This window comes from Furipterus horrens, unplaced genomic scaffold (assembly GCF_987537825.1).
Source record: "Furipterus horrens unplaced genomic scaffold, mFurHor1.1.pri manual_scaffold_3, whole genome shotgun sequence".
Taxonomy (NCBI): Eukaryota; Metazoa; Chordata; class Mammalia; order Chiroptera; family Furipteridae; genus Furipterus; species Furipterus horrens.
In genome coordinates, this window is record NW_028327173.1 from 619,013 (window position 1) to 640,375 (window position 21,363).

The 21,363-nt window shown below is 62.5% G+C and overlaps 1 protein-coding gene across 3 annotated transcripts; it reads right to left on the reverse strand.

Moving 5' to 3' along the window:
• Window positions 1–2,680: 2,680 nt before the first annotated feature.
• On the reverse strand, window positions 2,681–20,992 carry NADK (NAD kinase). 3 transcript variants are annotated; one of them, XM_090268453.1, is made up of 12 exons: window positions 20,878–20,992; window positions 11,167–11,382; window positions 10,198–10,281; window positions 6,589–6,718; window positions 6,183–6,291; window positions 6,008–6,093; window positions 5,430–5,532; window positions 4,905–5,059; window positions 4,570–4,669; window positions 4,325–4,482; window positions 3,603–3,685; window positions 2,681–3,184 (listed from the first exon to the last, which is right to left on the reverse strand). In XM_090268453.1, the coding sequence occupies exons 1-12, from the start codon at window positions 20,958–20,960 to the stop codon at window positions 3,028–3,030; spliced, it is 1,464 nt and encodes a 487-aa protein (XP_090124579.1). In that variant the 5' UTR covers window positions 20,961–20,992; the 3' UTR covers window positions 2,681–3,027. The 3 variants fall into 3 exon arrangements, with proteins under 3 accessions (XP_090124579.1, XP_090124578.1, XP_090124580.1); XM_090268452.1 differs by having other exon boundaries at window positions 4,325–4,494; XM_090268454.1 differs by lacking the exon at window positions 20,878–20,992 and adding an exon at window positions 19,259–19,328 and having other exon boundaries at window positions 4,325–4,494.
• Between the last annotated feature and the right edge of the window lie 371 nt (window positions 20,993–21,363).

Here is a 21,363-nt window from a genome sequence, read left to right on the forward strand (position 1 = left end):
CTTCAGGGGGGGCGGCACTCAAGGTGCGGAGCGCGACGCCGGGAGCAAGTGGAGCCGGCAGGGGCCTGCCTGGGGCGGCAGTGCCTGTCGGGGACACCCAGCAGAGGGCCCCGGCGGTCCTTTCCCTCGGGGAGGGGGTTGGGGGCGGTGGCCACCCTTACTCCGCCCCCTCCGCGCGGCCTGGGGGCGGGGCCCGCCGCGGGCGGAAGTGACGACAACCCCTTTCCGCGGCGTGTAACCGACCCCTGAACTCATGGGGCTTCCCGCGCACCGCACCGGGAGCCTGGTCCCAGTGTCGCGGCCCGGGCCGTGCCGGCGGGGTCCGGCGGAGAGGCAGCGGCACGAGCCGCGAAGCCGGGGGGCTGCTGCTGAGTTTGGGTTTCAAGGGACAGCAGATGCAGCCACGCGAGGCCCGCGGTCGCGCCCCGTGCGCCGCGGTGTTCATTGCCGCGGTTTCACTTACCTGCCGTCACCCGCGGCCAGGAAACACGGAAAGGAAAATACCAGGAACTGCGACGAGCGGCAGGGTGTGCGGACGCGCCACCGTCTGTTAGCGGACCAGCAGCGCCGGTGGCTGCAGGGGCGCGTCCGCCCTCCCGTTACTTCCCGCCGGGCCGGCCGCAGAGGCCGCCTAGTGCGTCCCTTCGTGGCAGGTGAGCGGGTGTCCGCAGGGAGGGCCCCGCGCCTGCACGTGAGCACCATGCGAAGCAAGCGGCAGACGTCACGTCGGGGTTTGCACTCGTGTGCCTCCCAGGCACCAGGAGGGGCTGCTCGTCCTGAGTGTGGGGGAGCCCTGTGCCCCCCCCATGCCCGGAAGGTCAAGGCCCACAGGTCACAGCCCTTGTGGAGGAGCCACCCGGGGGCCGCGCGCCTCCCAGCGGGTCTGGCCCTGGTCTCTGAGTGGGCACGCGGCCCGGGAGACAGGGCTCAACCCGAGGCCCCCACACCGAACCTCTGGGTCCCCGAGGCCTCGGGGGCCAGGCAGCACCTGTGCAGGTCTGCCCGCCACGTGGGTGCTCCTGCAGCTGAGCAGGTGTCCGCCTCCGCAGACGGGGCTGGGCCCGGCCCCCCATCCCCGGTCCCCTGTCCCCCCGTCCCCGGCCGACAGACACCTGCCCCTGCACAGGAGGGTAAACAGGCAGAGCAGTGGGTACTGGGGCTGGGGAGGCGGGCTGACCTCCAGGGTTGGCCTGAGAGGCAGGACAGGGAAGAGGGGACCTGACCGAGAAGGACCGGTGGCGTCCCTGGGGTCGTCTCTCCCGCGTGCCCAGGGCACGTGCTGCGTGTCCATGGGCCTCAGAGGACCCCGCCCACCTCCCTGTCTTTGGGTTGGTTACACAGAACCAGATAAAGTCACTTAACCCAACTTTTAAAACAAGTCCATTTATTGAAAGGATCTGAAAATAGTAATAAGGCTTCGAACATTTAATAAATTTTAAGAATATTAACAATATGAAACATTAAGAATTTACTTCAAAAAAATGCAGCGCGCTCTCCATCGCCCACCACCGTGCTGCTTCAGGCCGGGTTAACACCTGCTCTTCGGTCTACAAACTAGGGACCCCGATTTCAGACGCCACGCTCTGCACCTACAGCTGGCGCTGGGGCTTGGCGCTCTCAGCGCGCAGGCAGCAGTGCGAGCTCAGCTCCGTGTCAGGCACCGCTGAGGTCCAGGTGCTGGGGCGCCTCAACCAGGACAAGGGGGGGGTCATCACCTGATCAACACACGTCAGCACATGCAGCCGCAGACGGTGCCCGAGCTTCAGAGCCAGCTCTTCAGGGGGTGACCATGCATGTGGCCCTGGATGCCTTCTTATAAGAGATTGGGGCGTGTTCCTCCACGCGGGAAGAGCACAGCCCCACCATCACTCCAGGTCTGAGGCCCAGGGAGCACACTCCACCCTCCCCTTTGCCCCAGTCTGGCGGGTGAGCACCCCACTCAGACATCAGGCAGGACAGGCCCAGATTTAGGATGTCTGTTGGGCGAGGGGGCCAAGGCCACGTGCAAACCGGGCCTGGGTGCCACTGCTGGGCTCCACACCAGCTCGGGGTCCCCTATAGCAGGCGCATGCGCAACAGCTGGAACGAGTGGCTGTCCTTGTATGCCAGGGCCATGTGAAACATCACCACTCCCCTCTTTGCAGCAACCCCTTTGTCCCAACCTTCTTGTGGCAACTGCAAAGCCACATGGCTTCCTCCCCCCGCAGCAGCCATGCCGGACCCGGCAGATGGTCCCTCAGTCACACAGACACACACACACAGAACAAGGCTCCACTGTACGACCGTACCAGCCCTTCCCTCTGACATCACTTTCCAAGTGTGCACGACAGAGTGTGGACAGAAGTGAGCCCGCAGTCGGGGAGAACCCCTAAGAAGTATACACAGGACTTCAAATGCCTCCCCGCCTGGGGAGGGTGGGCCGATTTGTGAGGAATGTGTGGGGGCTGACCTCTCACCTGGCCACTGCCAGGCTCACGGGCCATGGTGTGATGCTCTGCGGCATCTGTCACACCAAAGCGGGGGCAGAAGACAGGGCCTGGGGACCATGTGGGAGGGAGGGGGCCATCCGCCCGCCAGCCTGCAGTCACTTCCCGAGTGCTCTTCACACGTGTCCCCTGGAGGGGGTCCAGGAGAAGAGGCAGGATGAGGGCAAGCGTGTCGCTGAAGGAAGACTTTTGGCTGTGAGACATTGATTTCAACATTAAAGGACAGACCCACCCACTGCGACCCCCTCTCAATGCACTAGCCTGGTGTCTACGAGGGATCAGGAAGCTCCCGGCAGCTTAGGGTCCCCGGCGATGGCGCCAGCGGACAACGCGGGCGCGTGGCGTTGCTCTCACAGCCCTGGTGGTTGCTTGCTTGGCTTATTTAGAAATGCAAAAAAAGTCAGATTCAAAATGCTAAAAACAGCTGATCTGGTCGACAAAAGGCAGATTCCGGGCTCTCCTCTGGCTACACACAGAAGTGACGTGACACCTGATGCCCATGTGGGCACGTGGCCGTGGACACGCGTGAGGAGGTGCGCGGCTAGCCCTCCGCCTCGCCCCCGTCCTCGTCGCTGAAATGCGCCTGCCGCTTGCGCACGTTCCAGTGCAGACACTGGGCCAGGCTCTCAAACCAGTCGCTCACAGGGTCTCGGACGCAGATGGAGGGGAGCGGGTAGCACGAGGTAGTGATGCTGATGCTGGGGACACAACGCGGCCCGCTGAGCCTGCAGCCCCTGAGCATGCCCACCCTCACCAACAAGGAGCCAGCCTAGCAGGGTCCCGGTGGTACTGCTGTACTTCCTGGGACAGAGCCACTTAGCCCACCCCTGTCCCTGGAAGAGACCCCAAGTGGGATGGGGAGGACAAGGGGACAGCAGACAGGGGCAGCCAACCAAGAGCCGGACCACGAACAACAGAACACAGGGCCATGCACAGCAACCTGCGTAACAAGCTGCCCGATAGGCATGGGTTCCCAGATGTGAGACAGGGACCCTCTGGCTCTTGGTGACAAGTTGTGTCTTCGGGGCCCACACATCACCCATGGGGCAGGGATGGGGGAGCAGGCTGGCACACACCCGCCTCCTCACACCCTGCTCCGGCCCACTGCCCACCCACCTGTCTCCGTGGCGGATCTCCTGCCTCTTTCGTCCGTCCAGGGACACCCAGGCAGTGTTCCTTGCTTCCGGTGACAGCATGATCTGAAGGGGCCAAGCAGGACAGCTGTTGGCTTGCGTGTGCTCAGGTGAGCACCTCAGACCCCTGCCCTGGGAGGGTGGCACTGGCCAGGGTGCACTGTGGCGTCCACAGCACACACTCCTGGCCATGGTCAGCTCCAGGTGTGAGGGTGTTAACTGCCCCTCACTGACACTGGCCCTGGGGGACAGAAGACAGGTGTCCATCCAGCCCTAGAGTCTCCAAGCAGCCACCCACAGCTGGAAACCCAGGGCCAGGCACCTGGCTCCAGCTCACCAAGAACTCTATGCAGATGCAGCCCCACCCGCCATGGCTGGTCCCCACCGGGGGCTGCTCACCGTCCCCTTCCAATGTGGACAGGCCCACATGGCACGGACAGAGCATGACCTGCAGGGCTGGCCCAGCTCCCAGCGCAGCCCCCTCTGCACTACACCCGCAGCAGCAGGAGCCCAGCAGACAGATGTGGACAGGAGGGAAGCTCTTCCGGCACTCAAAAGGAGGGTGGGGGTCATGGCCTGAGGGCACGAGGGTCACACCCAGGGGGCGTCAGGGGCCCAGGCCACCTTGGGCTAGAACCAGTGGTCAGTACCATGGGTCCCAGGCAACGAGTGACACTGGAAAAGGTGGAAGGCACAGACTCTGACCTTGAGCTCGACCCCTGCGGGGACCACAATGGGCCGGAAGGACAGCGAGTGGGGGCAGATGGGCGTGATCATGATGGCCGGCACGTTGGGGTGGATCATGGAGGCCCCAGCTGCTGCTGCATACGCTGTGCTGCCCGTCGGCGTGGAGACGATCACACCTGTGGGACAGGCTGCAGGGTCACTCCCACGCGCCCTGCCCTGTGTGGGTGTCCGAGGGTGCCCACGGCAGACCCAGCGCCACATACCATCGCCCTGCACTGTGGTGATGAGGTGCCCATCCAGGTAGACGTCCACGTTGGACAGGTAGGAGGAAGGTCCTCTGTCAATCACCACCTCGTTCAAGACCTGGGGGGGGCAGTGCGGCCACCACTCTGAGGGGCTGGGCAACACCTCCAAGGAGGGTCTGCCCTGCAGACACCGCGCTGCTCCGGCGAGTCTGGAAGGTCCTGAGGGTGGGTGGTGGGTGGGGGTGCTTCCCTTGGGGTCCAGCCAAAGTCCCCCCATCCTGTACCTCCCCCTGAGGCCATCAACAGAGAGGACCAGGCTAGCTGGGGACCCGCTGAGGGATGTGTCCACACACCTGGTATTGCACGACCTGCTTCCCGACCTCCGTGTCCCGGTCTGAAGTCAGCACCTCGTTCTCACTGACCCCATTGGGGATGGCAATCTTCTTCCCTCTGAGCTCCTTCACGACCTTGACCTTCAGCCGGCTCCGGAGAACAACAGCTGCATTCCCTGGGAGCACAGGCGGGTCACACCTCATAGGAAGCAGAGAGGCTCCCCACCTTGACCAGGGACCCTCGCCTTTCCCCCCCAAAGTGTGAGCAACACTCTTGTCTGTGACAATTAACTCACTGCTACTCAGCACGGACAGTGGCTTCAACCTGTGATCTGTCAGACCCCTCAATGTTAGGGAAAACATACAAATCTCTGAATCTTGAAACACGCAAATGTTGCTCTACACGTCATTAAAAATCCCAACACCTTGAGTGGGGGTGAGGGGTTGGGGGGGCTGGGTGGAGGGGTTGAGCAAACAACACAAAACCGCGGGAGATGAAAAGCCAGGGTCAAAATTGCTTGTAGGTTCCACAACGTTCCGACTCACCCTGTATCACCTGCGTAACTTGGGGCTGAAAGTTCTCGAAGTTGAAGGGGGTCAGGAAGCCCAGAGAACCAAGGTGGAATGCCATGACCGGAGGCACACTGCCCTGTGAGCCGATGGGGCAGATGACGAGCTGGCCAGTGCCCCCCATAAGTCTCCCGTGTCATCGACCACACGTGCCCCAGGGTCAGTGCCTGGCAGGTGTGGTGGGTGGGGCAGGGCTGATGTGAAATGACCACTGAGGTCACCAAGGCCAGGAGTGGTGGCGAGGACAGCCCTGCCCACCTGCAGGCCCTCTCCCGTGGCCTCCATGCCTGACCCTTTAATACCCCGAGCGGGGGCCCTGCAGGAGTGAGGGTGGGCTCAGGACTCAGGACCACCCCTTGGTCCCCTGTGCAGACTCGCCTTCTGGGACCACCCAGGATGCCCCAAACCCTGGAGAGTTGGCCCGTGGCTGCCGCCCTCCCTGCTCAAAGCGCCGGGCTTGGCCTGTCAGCAAAGCTGCACCCGCGTCCCAGCGCAAGCACCGGTCAGGCCTGCGGCGCAGAGCTGTATGACGACCACGCGGCCAGAGCCCTCACCTGGAAGAGTGAGGAAGCGTAGAGCAGGGTCCCGTCCCCCCCCAGGCAGATGATGAAATCGATTTGGTTGGAAATGTCATCGTAGTCTAGAAAGCAGAACGAGAAAAGCCGTCAGGCCACCGTGACGGGGCCAGAGTGCCGGGCATTCCTGTGGGCACAGGACCCAGACGCTCGCCTTCTCTGAAGGTGCAGAACTTCTTCTTCACTGGCCCGAAGCTGTCATCGCCCACGATGGCGGGGTCTTCCAGAACCTTCTTCTCCACATACACAATCATGTTCTTCTCCTGGGGGCAGACGGGCGCATCAGCCCCACCACGAGGCCCGACCCAGCCACCTCCAGCGCGTGAGGCGGAGAAAACCAGTCCCTGGGCCTGGGCTGCACGCGGCCGTCAGCACCCAGGCGGCCGGCCTGAGACCACGGATTAAGCCTCCTGACCTCGCTGCCCACACCATCGCCTGGACACCTGGGCAGCAGGCAGGCCCGCAGCCCCTCTTGCAACACCCTGACCCCCAGGCGCACCCAGCTGGTATGAAGGGAGGAGGGACAGAGGGGCAGTCTGGGGTGCCCTCCGCCTGCTCACCTCCATCAGGTACACGCAAAGTTCCTTAAAGGGTTGCAGCAAACTGGCGTCCCGGATCTTCTTGATGACAAGAACACTCTTTGGGGACTTGTTCCACGTCAACCGCTGGCTGGCAGGGTCCTGGATGTGCCTTTGAGGGGAGAGGAGTGTTCACACCAGGACAGACGGCACACACCCTGCGGCCACTCCGGCCAAGTCTTACCTGGAAGGCCCCCCTCGCTCAGAAGCCGCATCTCCCAGGCACCTGCGGCCCGATGCGCCCACTCCTCACCTGCGCGGTCCTGACCTCACACATTTGTTCTTCTAGTCCCCGGCCACACTCCTGGCTCCTGGAGCCAACACCACTCGCATACCTGCTCCAGGAGCTGCCCCAGGCAGGGGCCCTCGCTCGGTACCCTGAGCCTCACCCTAGCCCCTCCCTGCACACGGTGGGGGATGTCAGGCTTCCCACTGACACCCAAACTACTGACTAGGGACTCTGCCCTTGAGAGCCCTGCAGACCGGGCTTCCTGCAGGCTTGTACGTGGGTGCAGCCCATGCCCACGCCACTGTGCAAGCTCAGTGGACCTTTAGCTTTTACAGTCAAAAGTCACCCTGAGAGTCAGTGGAAGGGTTGGGGGCAGTGAAACTCCTCCATGATTATTACGGAAACACGTCATGACACACCTGTGCAAACCACAGAACGCACAGCACTGAGGGCCCTAATGTAGTTCAGCGGTGACCCTGAGTGACGGTGGCGTGTTCACTCTGGGGATGCTGATAGAGGGGCCACTGTGTGTAGGTGGAGGCAGACGGGAAGTCTCTGTAACTGCCCCTCAATTTTGCTGTGAACCTAAAACTGCTCAAACAATGTTTTCAAAAAGCAACTGGGATCCTGCCTGAGGAGAGCCCCTAAGTCCTGTGGACGCGGTCACGGGCGCTGTGTAGGCTGGCGTGGGAAGGCCACGTGCACTGCAGCCTGTGGGCCCTCAATGACAGACAGGGGGTCAACCCCCAGGCAGGGCTCCCTGCTGTGACTCCACTTACTGTTTAAGTCACTGGACGTCCCCAGCCAGCCTGGGAAAAGCCTGCACTGTGTGGAGCCAAAGGCCCAGGCCGGCTGCCTGCAAGCAGCAGACGTCCCTTTCCCAGGGAGCCCCCAGCAGACGTGCTGGCTGAAACCTTGCGGTTGGCAGCCTCCCTAAAACTCGATGGCCACACTAACGCTCTGAGCCCTGGCACAGGTCACTGATGACAGTGGCAGGTGGCGGACCCATCTGGGTGCTTCTGCCAGGGGGCTCACTCATGACCCCTCTAGGAGTCGGGCCTCCGGACCAGGGCACACACGTGGCTCACGGGCAGGGAGCATGTGCCCGTGTGCGCTGTTTGGGTCGCATGTCGCTAATGACAGGAGTTAATACATATGTGCCCCCCAACTTCCCTGATTGTGGATTTGCACTAGAAACCTAATTTCTGACCCACAAAACCGAAAGCCTCACACCCCTGCAAAGGGATGACGGCTGCATCAGGAGAGCTTCCTAGCGTGAGGACAGACCGACATCACGGTTAACCTCTGCTGACGGGGCCCTCTTGGCCCGATCACCTACTTAAAACACAAAGGCCTCAGGATCACTCTTAACAGCAGAGGCCGGACCCGAGACGCCGACTGAGCTGGCCCCATCCAGCACCCTGGGTGCAGGGACACGTCCCAGCCACACGGGAACCTGAGCCGGGCTGTGGGACTGGCTGGGCCCCAGGGGAGCAGCTCTCAGGCCTGGGGCAGGCGGGCAGGCAGCTCTGCCCAGACGCCGCTCCTCGGCTTGGCCTCAGGCCTCGGGAGGGTGTGGGTAGCCTCTGACAGGCCGGCTGAGGCAGGAACAAAGCCCTTCCCAGCTGACGCAGGCAGGCTCGGCCTCGCCCTGCAGGGACCTGGGTGGCAATGGGTCACCTGACTTCCCGCTGGGTCACCTGCAAAGTGAGACGCAGACCCTTCCCCAGCACACAGGTCGTGGGTGCCGGGCGGGCAAGCAGGGATGCCTGGCACCCTGGAGGCTGTCCCGTCTGAGCCACTGTCTTGTGAGACGAAGACAGTCAAGTGCTGGCAAGTGTGCACGTTTCCGTGTGAGAAAATACACTCGCGCTCATGGTGAAACGTCGCTTCATAGGCAAGACGGCCCCAGGTCAGCCTCTCTGCTGCACCTTCCCTTTGAACATCAGGGAACAGTCAGGTCTGTGTGCAGAGCCCTGCTCCCAGCTACTACGCTGGGGGACACAAGGATAAGCTGTCCTGTCCTCTTTCACCAAAGGTGACAGCCCCACTAGACAGGGCGGGCTCAGGGCCCATCAGGCCAGAGAAAGCCGCTCCCTCCTCAACCCCCACCTGCGGCTTCGGGGACACTTCTGGGGTACCCCACCCCAAACAACCCTGCCTGACCTCAGGGAGCAGCTCAGACGCTGGCCTGATTGCCCCTTGAGACTCATGGGCTCAGCTGGGAGTGACACCCATTAAGGCTGGACACTGAGAGGCCCTCATGGTGGTACTTCACCAAGGACTGAGCTACAGGGAGCTCGGTCCAGACCAGGGACTGCAGGGAGGGGCCCTAAGGCAGCGGGTGACAGGCAACAGCAGCGCCAGCCTACGTGCCAGGAAACAGGAAGGGCCGAGAGAGGGCAAGGCGCGAGCTAACCGCCAGGCAGGGCGGTGAGGCTCCGGATGTGGGCGTAGTAGGGTGGCCAGAGTATCCATGTGTCTGTTGTGGACTGTGGGGCGTTGGAGAGACAGCATGGGGGCAAAGGCAGGATCAGAACCCAGTGTGACTAGACAGCCAGACAACACCTGGATAGGCAGAGGCACAGCCACCAGAGCTGCCTGTGCCCAGTGTCTGCGGCCCTTGGCCTCTGCAGGAGGCAGGCAGGCCACCCCCCTCCCTAGGAGGACGCAGCACAGGCAGCTGCCAGGCACGGGGTGGGAGAGCAAGACCCTTGGATGGGTGAGTGGCAGAAGCACCAGAGTTGGCGGCCCCTCCCCTGTAGCCATGGCTTCCCCGGAAGTTGGGGACCTTGTGGGGGTGAGCTCGCCACAGGTGCCAGGCATGGCTGCCAGAACTGAGACGGAATTCTGATTTTTTTTTAAAACATAGAGTATCATTATCAGAAAAATCATGTTAGTGTTTTTCTATAAGACACCAACACAGCCAGGCCACCATGTGGAGCTTCTTCCCCGGGGGCCACCAAACACCCGGGGGAGGAGCCGGAGCTGGACTGATGGCGAGATTTTGGAGTCCAGTGAATTCCCCCTAATTGCTTCCGTGTTCACACACTGCCTCATCGGGGCGCCCCGGGCCGCCCCCGTCAGGCTGCTGCCCAGTGCACCTTCGAGATGGAGTCTGTCTGAAACAAGTCAACTCGGACTGAGAAAATGCCAATGTCTTGCACTTTAAGAATAACTGAAGGAGAAACATCTGACCCACCAAATGTGTGAGTATGAAATATGTCATTTTTCTTTCCGGAATTTTTAATAAAAGGCAGAAACAAGAGAAGTCCCTAGGCACGCCCTGCCCGCCCTCAAGCAGCTTCTCACGCTGAGCACTAGACCTCCCGCGGCACAGCAGCCCCCCACGCGGCACTCACATGATGGTCTGGGGGTTCTGCAGCACGCAGGCCTTTGGTCCAAACGTGGTCACCGGGCACGGCCCGTGTAGAGAGCGGGTCCTCCTGCGGAGAGAGGTGCACAGCAGGTGGCGCCTCCGCGCGCACAGTGCAGACTGTCAGCCCCTCGGAAATGTCTGTTCCAAACAGCTCTGGCATGTCGTCCACAACTCCCGCCCGGCCTGCAGAGCCGATGTGGGTGTGCGCGCTGCCCGGGCAGCAGCGGCAGTCACACACGCTCGGGCCCACCTAGGACAACCCTCAGAACAGGGGCCCGCTCGGAACAGGGCCCATGCCCTTGAGCTTGGCCCCGAATCTGAGTTCGTGCACATCCTCCCTCCTCCCCTGCCGACACCTACAGGCAACAGGCAGCGGCACCTCTGACCAGCTGCCAGCACGCCAGGTCCCAGTCCCCCGCCATCGAAAGGGAGCGTTGTGCAGGCCCCTTGCCTGGCAGCTGTGCCCCTTGCTTCAGAGGCAAGGCCAGCCTGGCAGCCCCCACTGGAGCGCGGGTGTTCACCGGCCCAGGAACCAGAGCCGGGGCCGCAGGTGCCATTGCGGCACTTAGCCTGGCAGGTTGCACACGGGCTCTGAGCACTGTTACTCAAGGTCTTGTGCAAGAGCAGCTCAGCTGACCTGGGGGTGTGGGGGTGGGAGCGCTTGCCCAACCGCCCTGCAGAGGCCCTTGGCCCTCTGCCAGCCCCAGCCAGATGCGGAGCTGCGGCCAGGTGCCTCCACGTCCACAGTGCGCAGGCGCCGCCGCGGACAGAGCCGAGCAGTGCCGTGCAGGTGGGGCTGGGAAGACGCGCCCGTCCGCCCACAGCCGCCGGCAGGGACCTGCACGGTCCGGCCCCCCGGCACCACCACAGAGCCCCGAGACAGCCCTGTGGCAGTCTCCGTGAACCGGCACAAAATCCCAGCGGGCGGGCAGGCCAAGGAGGGCCTTTGTACCTGAACTCCTTTGTGCTCGCCAGGGCAGGCGCGGCAGACAGGCTGCGGGACTTGGCCCGGCCCCGGATGGGGTGGCCCAGCGCCATGTCCTCATCCCCGTGACACGCGGTGCAGCGGTAGGGCGCGTCTGTGCTCAGCCCCTTCCTCACGTTGACCTTCTCTGGCTCCATCTCCATCATCAATGACCAAAGAGTTTGGTTGGAAAAACACTGATCCCTAATGGAATAAAATAAAGCAAATGAGTGACATGCACACAACCCTGCCTGCCCACACAGGTGCACTTGCTCCATCGGGGCTCTGAAAGCAGCCTGCTGCCACCCGAAGACACGGAAGAACTCACAGGCCTGTCTGTGGATTCTAGCGAATCTGGAGGAGCTAAAAGTCAGAACGAAACCACCATGCTAGGGCGGGGGACCTGGCAGCTCAGAGTCTGGGTACAGTTTCAAACGCCTCTCAGTCCAGAGTGGCTGAATGAACGCAACTCCCAAGGGCGGCCCAGGGCAGGCACCCCGCCTCCGCGTCCTGCAGGCACCGCCTGCGTTCTCGCCCAGGGCTGACCATACGCACCCAGAATGGCCCATGTGGCCCTCAAAGGAAACCCCGACACCCAGACGTGGGTGAAAGCAGATGGCGTGATGGTCTCTGTAGAAAACCGAAGGAACCCACAGCAAAGCGAGTATATGTAACAGACGAGCCTATCAGCGAGGCTGCAGGAGACACGCTCCGTACACACAAGTCGGTGGTGCTTCTGCACACCAGCAATGAACAGCAAGAGCCACATCTGAAAGCACCGTGGTCGGCGGCCCTGAAACAGGACGCCTGTGAGGATGGAGACCCGCGTCCGTCGCCAGTCTGGGCTGCAGCAGCAGCGCCGGGTGACTGGGGAGACTGTAACTAGACCTACTGTGGTGACAGTTCTGCTACACGGACAAGTCACCTGCAAGGAGATGCTCTTGAAACTGATACAATGTTATGTGTCAATTGCACCTCCGGGACAAAAGGTGCAAAGCCTGTACCGAAAACAACAGTGCTCCCCACAAGGCAGAGGAGGCGGCCACGGGAAAGGCCGGGCCCCGCAGAGCTCGGCCCCTGCACTTCCTTACAGGCCCTGCCCGGACCCAGCCGATCCCACGGCCGCCGTTCCGGGAGGGGCAGGCACGGCGGCTTCGCTCCCCCGGACAGACAGACGTGGAGGGCCCGCCCGGCTCAGGCGCTGAGGAAGAGCCCGGCTGCCGGCCCCCGCCTGGGGTCTGGTGTGTTGTAAAGCCGCAGCAAGCAGACCCTGTGGTGCTGACCCCAAGACAGACAAAGACAGACAGACCGGGGGCAGCGAAGCGCCCTCACAGAGGCAGCCCCCCCATTTCCAACCGAGGTGTGAAGGGGGCTATCGCTGCCCGACTGGTCAGGGGCCACGTCTGGAAGGATGAAGCTCAAGTCCCCCCACCCCACAGGCGAACATGAACTCCGGTCAAAGCTACAGAACTTGTAGAAGAGGGCGCTGGAGGAAGTCTTAGAGGCCTTGGGTTTTAATTTTTAAATTTTTAACTTACTTATTTTTAAAGTTTATTTATTTACTGGGAGACGGGAAGGGAAGGGGAATGAGAGGGAGAGAAACATCGATCGGTTGCCTCTCGGACCAAACCTGCAACCCAGGCACACGCCGGAGCAGCAACCGGGCCAGCGACCCCGTGCTTCGTGGGATGACACCCAGCCCACTGAGCCACACCAGTCAGGGCGGCAAAGATTTTTTAAATAAGACACAAAAAGCACAGGCTATAAATGAAACTGGATTCCATTATGATTAAAATCTTTCTCCCTTCATAAAACACTGAATGACAGAAAGTATCTGCAAAACATGTATGTGACAAAGGACTTGCACCCAGAATATATAAAGAACCCTTGAAACTCAGAAAACAAACAAGCCAATTAAAAAATGGGCAACAGACTCAAATGTTGGGCAACCTCCCAAAGGCAACCCATGAACGGCAGAGGAGCCCGTGAGACGAGGCCACCATCAGCAGCCACCAGGAAAATGCAGGGAAAGCCGCAATCAGATACCACCTGACCCCCATCTGGAATGGCTAAAATGTAACCGAGGCGACCCTGTGCCAAGTGCTGGTGACGCACGCCCTCCCCCACCCTGGGGCGGCAGAACCATGCAGCCCTGGGAACACAGCTCGGCCATTTCTTAGAATGTTGGACACACGCCTGCTCTATGCTGCAGCCTCCCCACCCCGAGGTGCTCACCCAAGGGAATGACTCAGGTGTCCACACAGAGACTTGAATGTGGACCCCGGCGACACACCGAACCAGGTCTTGGCTCAAATGGAACCTCAGGAAAATGCCGCCCACCCCCGCCCTTCCCCCCCACAGTGCCTGGTGCTGCCTGCCTGGAGGCTGACCTTCCACCTAGGATCTGCCTCCCTCCCTGTCCTAGAAGTTCCTGGCCTGAAAGTTTCTCCCTCGATCCCACGCGTTATAACCGGCCAAGGGCAGAAAGCAGCCTCACCGTCAAGGCTGCAGCCCAGGGAACACGCTGGTCTGGACACAGAAACCTGCTTGGTCAGCACGTGGTGAACACTCACAATCACCAAGTGCACAGACTCCCCAGGGCAGGGACAAGGGGACCCAAGGACTGGACCTGGCACACGCCCCCGCTGAGGAGCCAAACGCAAGGGGTCTGGAAAGGAGCCTAGGAGGAAGCTAGAGTGCTAGGTCAGAAGCAGAATCGGCAAGGAGGACAGGTCACCAGCCAGGGAGTGGCCCAAGTGACCTCGCGAGTCTGAAAGGCCCCGGGGCCAGCCGGGAAGATACACAAGGCCGATTTCGGCTTGACATATGAAAAGCCCAGGCAGATCTGTTTACCCCCATGTTACTTCCTCATTACAAACACTGTTCAAAGCAGGCAGCAGCTACCTTCACTGAGCGTCAGCCCTGCGGCTTCCCCGGAGGGACTGTGCCCAGTCTCCCCACAGCTCCGGCAGGCCCAGGGAAGAGCCAGCTATCCCACGTGGGTCCACAGCTAACCTAAGCTGAGTCCTGGCCAGCGCGGTGCAGGGGGTCGGAGCGCCGTCAGGGCACGTGTCTGGGTTGCAGGTTCAACCCTAGGTCGGGGCGCTCACAGAAGGCAGCCAATCAAGGCAGCCAATCGACGTTTCTCTTGTGCATCGACGTCACGTCTCTCTCCCTCTCCCCCTTCCTCTCTTGCAAAGGAGAGAAAACGGTGTCCTTGGGTGAGGATTTAAACAAGAAGAGAGTCCGAGCTGTCACTGGGCGGCCTGGAGGCAGCGCCACCTGCTCGCGGAGGCGCAGTGAGGACGGCCCTCCCCTGACCCGCACACCAGGGGGGGCAAGGCAGGGCTGCCGCTGCGGCCTGGACTCGCTGTGAGGGCCCCACAAGCTCCAGAAAGCGCGCGACTGCGAATGCGGGGACCCGTGACGTCCAAGTCCACGAGGGAGAAGCGGGCAGACCAAGCAAAGAGCAGCTGCGGCAGAAACAGGGCGAACATGACAGGAGACGCTCACTTTCCGCTCAACAGGCAGCCTCGCCTGGGCCTTTCTGCAGGTCACCCCTCCGTCTGAGGCCTCAGTGGGAAGTGAGCAGCAGAGACGGAGAGCAGGCGACCCTGCCCGGGGCCGGGCCGGCCCCCCACCCCGCCAGGCCGCTCCTGCTCAGCGCCCCCCACCTGACTCCCCCTCCCACGGACTGGGTCCCAGGGCCCCATAGCGACAGTGGGCACAGCTGGCCGCGGGGCCAGCACCCCAGGCCCCTGCTCATGACCACGGCAGAGACATCGGCACCCAACACAGCTGGGAGGCCCAACAGGGGGGCCAGGGCACTAGCCGGCCAAGGGTCCTGGGAGAAGAGAGGACCCTGCAGACTCAACTCCTTGACCTGTGGCAACACTGCCTGGCTCGTCCCCTTCCGAGACCGGGACCACACAGGCCCCGAGGAGCACCCAGGCCGCCTCACTGGGCCGCAAGGCGCTGGAACCCACGTGGAAGGCTGGTGTGCCTCAGGAAGTCCCGCCGAAGTGGGAGGAGTTCAGGAAATAACTGGGACCAAACAATCACGGCAATGGCTCTGCGCGGGGCGCCACCGCTGCAGTCACTTGGGGACACGCGGGGCCCTCAGTGTCGCCTGTCACACACTGAACCTGCACCGAGCTGGATGCTGTACCCCTAGAAGATGGGGAAAGCTGTCATTCCAAGAAGGCACAGAAATAACTATCTGGTAAGGTTCCTATAACCCTGAGAAGGTAAGAAAAATGAATGAATTAAACCTGTGATGCCAAAATCTTCAAAATGATTGTAAAAATTTTATAACCATAAGTTTTTTTTGTATTTTGTTGATGGTATGGAAAACATATCTAAAGGAATAAATCAATCAATGTAGTTCTCATTTACAAGGTTGAGGGGAGTTAAGTTTGTACAATGCACAAAGTTTGTTTATTAGTTAAGAAGACACGCAGCCCTGGCTGGAGTGGCTGAGTGGGTTGGGTGACATCCGCAAAGCAAAAGATCACCTGTTCAATTCCCAGTCAGGGCGCATGCCTGGGTTGTGGGCCAGGTCCCAGGTTGGGATTATGTGAGAGGCAACCAACTCATGTTTCTCTCCCTCCCTTTTCCCTCCCTTCCGCTCTCTCTAAAAAATAAACAAGTAAATAAAACCTAAAAAAAACTGAAAACCTACTTAAAAAAAAAAGAAGTCGCACAAACTTAACACTGAACAAAGTGACCGCCGAGGGCCCTTTGCAAGCACCAAGGATGACCAGCCCACCCCCACAGCCTCCGCCCGGCACGCAATGCAGGGGTCTCCCCAGCTGCACATGAGCGAGGCCAAAAGCACCTCCCACCACAGCTGCGCTGTTCCTAAGCATGAACGTGCCATGGCCTCGGCTTCAACCTGCAGATCAAGAATGACAGACATGACACCGAGTCTTAGCCTAACAGTGTGTGCTACCCAAAGCAGCCCGAATTCCAACACAAGGTGTGTTTAAAAAGGATTAATCAATCACCAGCAGGGTTTGTTCTGGGGACGCAAGGCTGCTCAGTGCACGGAATGCAACAGATTAACAGGGTAAGAAGGGAAAAACCACCTGATGACATCAATTGATGCACAAAAATATACCCATTTATGATGAAAATTCTCAGCAATTAGGAATAGAGAGGAGTGCCCTGAACTTGATAAACATCTACCAAAAAAAATAAACCTATGTTGCCCGGGACCGGCGTGGCTCAGTGAACTGAGGGCCTGCCTGTGAACCAAAGGGTTGCCAGCTCGATTCCCAGTCAGGCACAGGCCTGGGTTGCAGGCCAGGTCCCCAGTTGGGGGCGTGTGAGAGGCAGCCATACATGGATGTTTCTCTTCCTCTTTCCCTCTTTCTAAAATTAATAAAATCTTTAAAAAAAAAAATCGATGTTAATATCCTACTTAATGGTGGAAAAAGTGAACATATTGCCCAAGACTGGGGGCAAGGCTGGATGCACTGCCCCGACAGAGTACAGCACTGACATCCGGGCCAGGACTGAGGGCAGAGCAGAGACTGGAACCAAAAGAGCGTCATTTCCTATCACTTGAAAATATGAGATGTACACGGAACTGAACTCTCCCAGGGCTCGCAGGCTGGAAATAACAACACAGCAGCAAGAGAAATCAAAGATGATGGGAATCAGGAGGGATGCATCTGCTCCTGGGCTGGAAGGGTCAGCGTGGAAAGGATGGCACCCCCCCCCCCCCCCCCCCGTGATCTGTGGTTTAACTCAACTTCTATAGAGTCCAGGTGCGACTGTTTGCAGCGAAAGACAAGCTCCTTCTAAAATCTGTTTGGAAGGTGAGGACCCCAGAACAGCTAATGCCACTATAAAAGGAAGAAAAAGAAGGGGTTCGCTCTCGGAGTGAGACCTGCCCCCTAACTGTACCGGTCACGATCTGGGGTTCAGTGGAAGGCGGACCGACAAGTTACAGAACAGAGCAGAGCCCAGCGACAGCCCCACAAGGCTGCCTGGACCACGTCCTTCTGCCAGAGGCCCACGGGCAACTCACTGAGGAAAGGTGATCTTTGCCCCAAGTGGTCCTGGGGTGACTGACGGGACACCCACAGGCAAAAAGGGGAGCCCACCGTCAGTGCCACACCCTGAACATAAATCAGTCAAATGGAGCAAAATCAATTACACCGAGTATAATGCCTCTGGGAGAAACGCGGGAGAAGTTTTTGGGACTCAGAGCTAAAGGGAACTGTTTATATGTGATATAAAAAGCACAGTCCGTAAAAGGTAAGAAATATATACAAACCAGCCTTGGCTCAGATTAGAAACTTGCCCTGGGAAGCCCGACCCTGGCTGCAGGCCGGGAGACGGCACCCGCACCACGGAGCCCACGAGGACCCGCGTGGAGAGCTCTCAGCGCCAAGGATGAGAACCCACACGGCCGGGGGGCACCTGGCAGCGCTGAGCAGGCCGCGGGAGTCGGGCGCCGGCGGGAGGAGGCGCAAACGGACCCCACAAGGAGACATCCCAGACGCCTTCCAGAGCCGCCAGAGGAACGAAGAGCGCCCCCGCGCACGTGGGGCGGAACGTGAGAGGTGCCGTCGCCCAGAAGACAGCTCAGCAGGTTTTCATCAACACCCAACACACGACCCAGCCACCGTCCCCACGCCCGTCCCCGAAGAAAACTCACGTCCACGTGCAGAGCGGCACGTGGAGGCTCACGGCAGCTGCGCCCACGGTGTTGGGCAGGTGAAGCGCTGACACCTGCGTCTGTCCGCCCCCCAGAGGCGCGGCCTGCGGACCTGCGACTCCCAGATGGGCGAAGAAGCCCGTCTCAAAGGGCCCCGGGCTGGGGACCCCTGCAGCGCACTCTCGGGGGCACCCCGGTTACAGAGGTGCCGAGGAGCAGCCACACGCAGGCCAAGTGGGGGACACTTGAGAGCAGGCGTGGCCCCAGCGCCAGCTTCCTGGTGCTCATGACCCGGCACTGCCCGCAGGAGCGGCGACACCTGGCGCTGGCGGGGAGGGGCCCCGGGGCCTCTGAACCGTCGGCACCACTTCCCGGGAGCGGTCCAGGAAAAGCCCCGGCCGGCGGCCCCGCGGGCTGGGCCGTGTCCCCAGTCGCAGGTCCATTCGGGGTTGGGGCCCGGCCGACGCCGGGCTGGGGGCGCGTGGGAGGCACCGGCCGACGCCTCTCCCGCTTTCCCCCTCCCACCCCCCTCCCATGAGGAAGGAAATCAGCTAAACAGAGGCAGGCAAGCCAGAAGGACGAACGCGAACGGCCTTAGACCGCCGGCTGCACACCACCAGGAGCCGTCAGCGTCCGTTTGCAAAGACTCACCCGAGGAGCAGGCGGTCCACTCACGCGTGAAACAACCGCATCAGCCCTGAAAGCCGGCTTTGAAAACCCACCTGCACGGCGCGTCTGTGACCGCGGCCAGCCAGGGGCCCGCTCCCCGCCGCCCGCCGCGCCCAGGGGAGGAAGACGAACGCGGCGCAAGGGCGCCCCGGGCCCCGGGTCAGCGGCGGTGGGGTCCCGCCTGGAAGGGGCGGTGACAAAGGCGACCAGCGTCTCTCACTCCCACTCCCGACCCCGAAGTCCCGCCGTCCGGGGCCGCCGCCAGCCCCGCCGCCGAGCCCGGACAGTGCGGGGACGTCTCCCCGGCGACCGGAGTGGGCCACCGTCCGAGCTCACGCGCCCGCGCCGGGCTGGGAAAACGTCCCCGTTACCCTGCCCTCCCGCCTCCGCCCGGCAAATGGCGGCGGACGACCCCGGAGCGGCCCGCGCAGACCCCCGCTTCCCCCGGACCCCCCGCCTACCTGCTCCCGCGCACGGCGCCCAGCGGGGGCTCCGGGGCGGGGGGTGGTCGGCAGCGGAGGCCGGGCTCACACTCGGGCCGCCGAGAAGCTGCGACCTCGGGCAGTGCAGACAAAGGCCACCGACGCCCATAAACCGGCCCCTTCCCCAAACGCTCCGCTCGAGGAAGTCGGCCCTTTCCCGCTCTCCTCGGCGGCGGCCCCGGCCCCCAAGAGCACTGCTGGGCCGGCCGCGGACCCCCGCCACCGGGTGGGAACCACGCGCGGCCCCGCGCCGGCCACACACCGGACCCGCGAGCTCCAAGGAGAAAAGCCCGGACTCGCTCGGTCCCTCGGCGGCGGGAGTGAAGGGGACAGCGCGGGAAGGCGGGAGCGCCGCGCCGGGGACGGACGGTAGTTCGGCCGAGGCGGCGGAGGGACACGGGAGGAGCCCTGCAGGGCGTCGTCCCGCGCGACGGGGAGCGCCTCGCTCCGCCCGCCCGTGGGCGCGGCAAGAGCGACTCCCGGGCTCGGCGCGAGCCCGCGGGTCGGACGGGGCGGGCGACCCCGGACCCGGCTCGCCGGCGGGGCCTCGGGGATGAACGCCGAGCTCCGAGGCCCCGACAGAGAGCGGCGCGCTCGGCGAGGCCGCCCGGCAGCGTCTCGGGGCCGGTGGCCGTCGTCCCCTCAGGCCCGGCCCCCGTCCGGGACACGCCGCATTCTCGGCGCGGGGGCCGTGGCCGCGCCTCCCCGAGTCCACACCCCGGGGCCCCCGACCCCGCGACCGCAGGCAGCGGGCCCGGACCAGGAGCGGCGCGCACTCACCGTCCGCTGCCGTGGGAGCCTGCGGGGCCGCTCCCTCGCCGGGCCGAGCCCGCGGACTCCGCCGTCCCGCCGCCGCTCGTCGTCGCTAGCCGACCCCCGGCGCCGCGGCCGTCCCGCGCCCCATGGCCGCCCGGACCGCGGCGCCGGCCAGCCGAGCCGCCCTGCCGCCAAGCCGCCAGTGCGCACGCGTACGCGCCCCGCCCCGCCCCGCGCACACGTCCCTCCCCGCGCACACGCCCCTCCCCGCGCACGCGCCCCGCCCCGCCCCGCGCACGCGCACACGCCCCGCCCCGCGCCGCGCCCCGCCCACACGGCACACGTGGTGCGACGACCACAGGCGCCTGTCTGGAGCGCGGGGAGGGCGCTGCAGTGCGAGCGGCGTGAGTGTGGCTCTTTCCCGAGGACAACCCGTGGTCCCCACTCACCGCGCCGCGTCAGGAGCACGTGTGCCCGCCCGCGCCCCGTAACCCTGACCCTGTCCCCTGTCCCGCCCGCTCCACCGACGCCCCGGCGAGTGGCCATATCATCCGCCGACGGTTCCGTGGCTGCTCTGCTCAGAGGGAACGTGTTTCGGGAACCAAATCTCAGTGTGAGCGCCTGCGACAGACCCGCGCCCCTGGGCTGTCGGCACAGCAGGAGGGAGCGGACCTCGCCCGCCGGGGGCAGCCTGGCCGGTCCTCGCACACCGCGCGACCTCGGTGGCTCTGGGCCTGCGGTCTGAGTGGGGCCCTCGAGGGTGACCTGCCAGCACGGCCCGGCCCCGCCCAGGACGAGTACCCAGAGAGGAGGAAGGGGCCAAGGCCTTGGAGCTGCCGCCTCCCGGGAGCTGGGGGCACCGTGGTTCTCCAGAGGCTTCCTGACTTGAGGGTGACCCAGTAGTGCATCGGGGAGTCGAGTCCCAAGCGTGCCGGGGACACACTGTGAATAGGCTGCTGCAGGGTCTCCCAGGAGATGAACCCGGGCAATGCGGTGCGGGGTACTGGTAACCTGCCCGGCCCCCCAGGTGCCAGCCATCGTTTCTTCTCCACACCGGCTCCCCCCGACATGGAGCCCCCCGCCCCTCTGCAGCAACTTGGCCCCCAGCCTCCCCCAGCCCCTTACCAGCCGTTGTCAGTGTCCTCTGGCTGGGCCTCCTGGCCCTGTGTCCGCTGACCTGGGACACTGCCGGTCACAGGAAAGGACATGTCTCACTGCTGTCTCGGGACCACTGGGCAGCGGGGTCACCGAGAGTGAGTGAGAAGGGGGGCAAGCACGACGGGAATTTGAGGGGATTTCTCAAGCTCTGTAACTTCCCCATCTGGCTGTTTTGTAAAACCAGCTGTTTCCCCTAAGTGACCGCCAGCCACACCCCCAGAAGGAGATGCCTCTTGAGTGGCATTTTTGGATATATAACCAGTAAAATAACACTAGTGCGTGACCGACCTCACCCTTGCTGCGACCTGGCACTGGGAGTGGCCTCCCAAGAACCTTCTAGAGCAGGACAGTCTGCAGAGAAGACACCAAGGCCTGCGTTCGGACAGTATTCACTGGCCGGGGCCCCAGCTGGCGCCCTTGCTGGGAACCCTCTAAAGGGAACCTTTGCTGGTG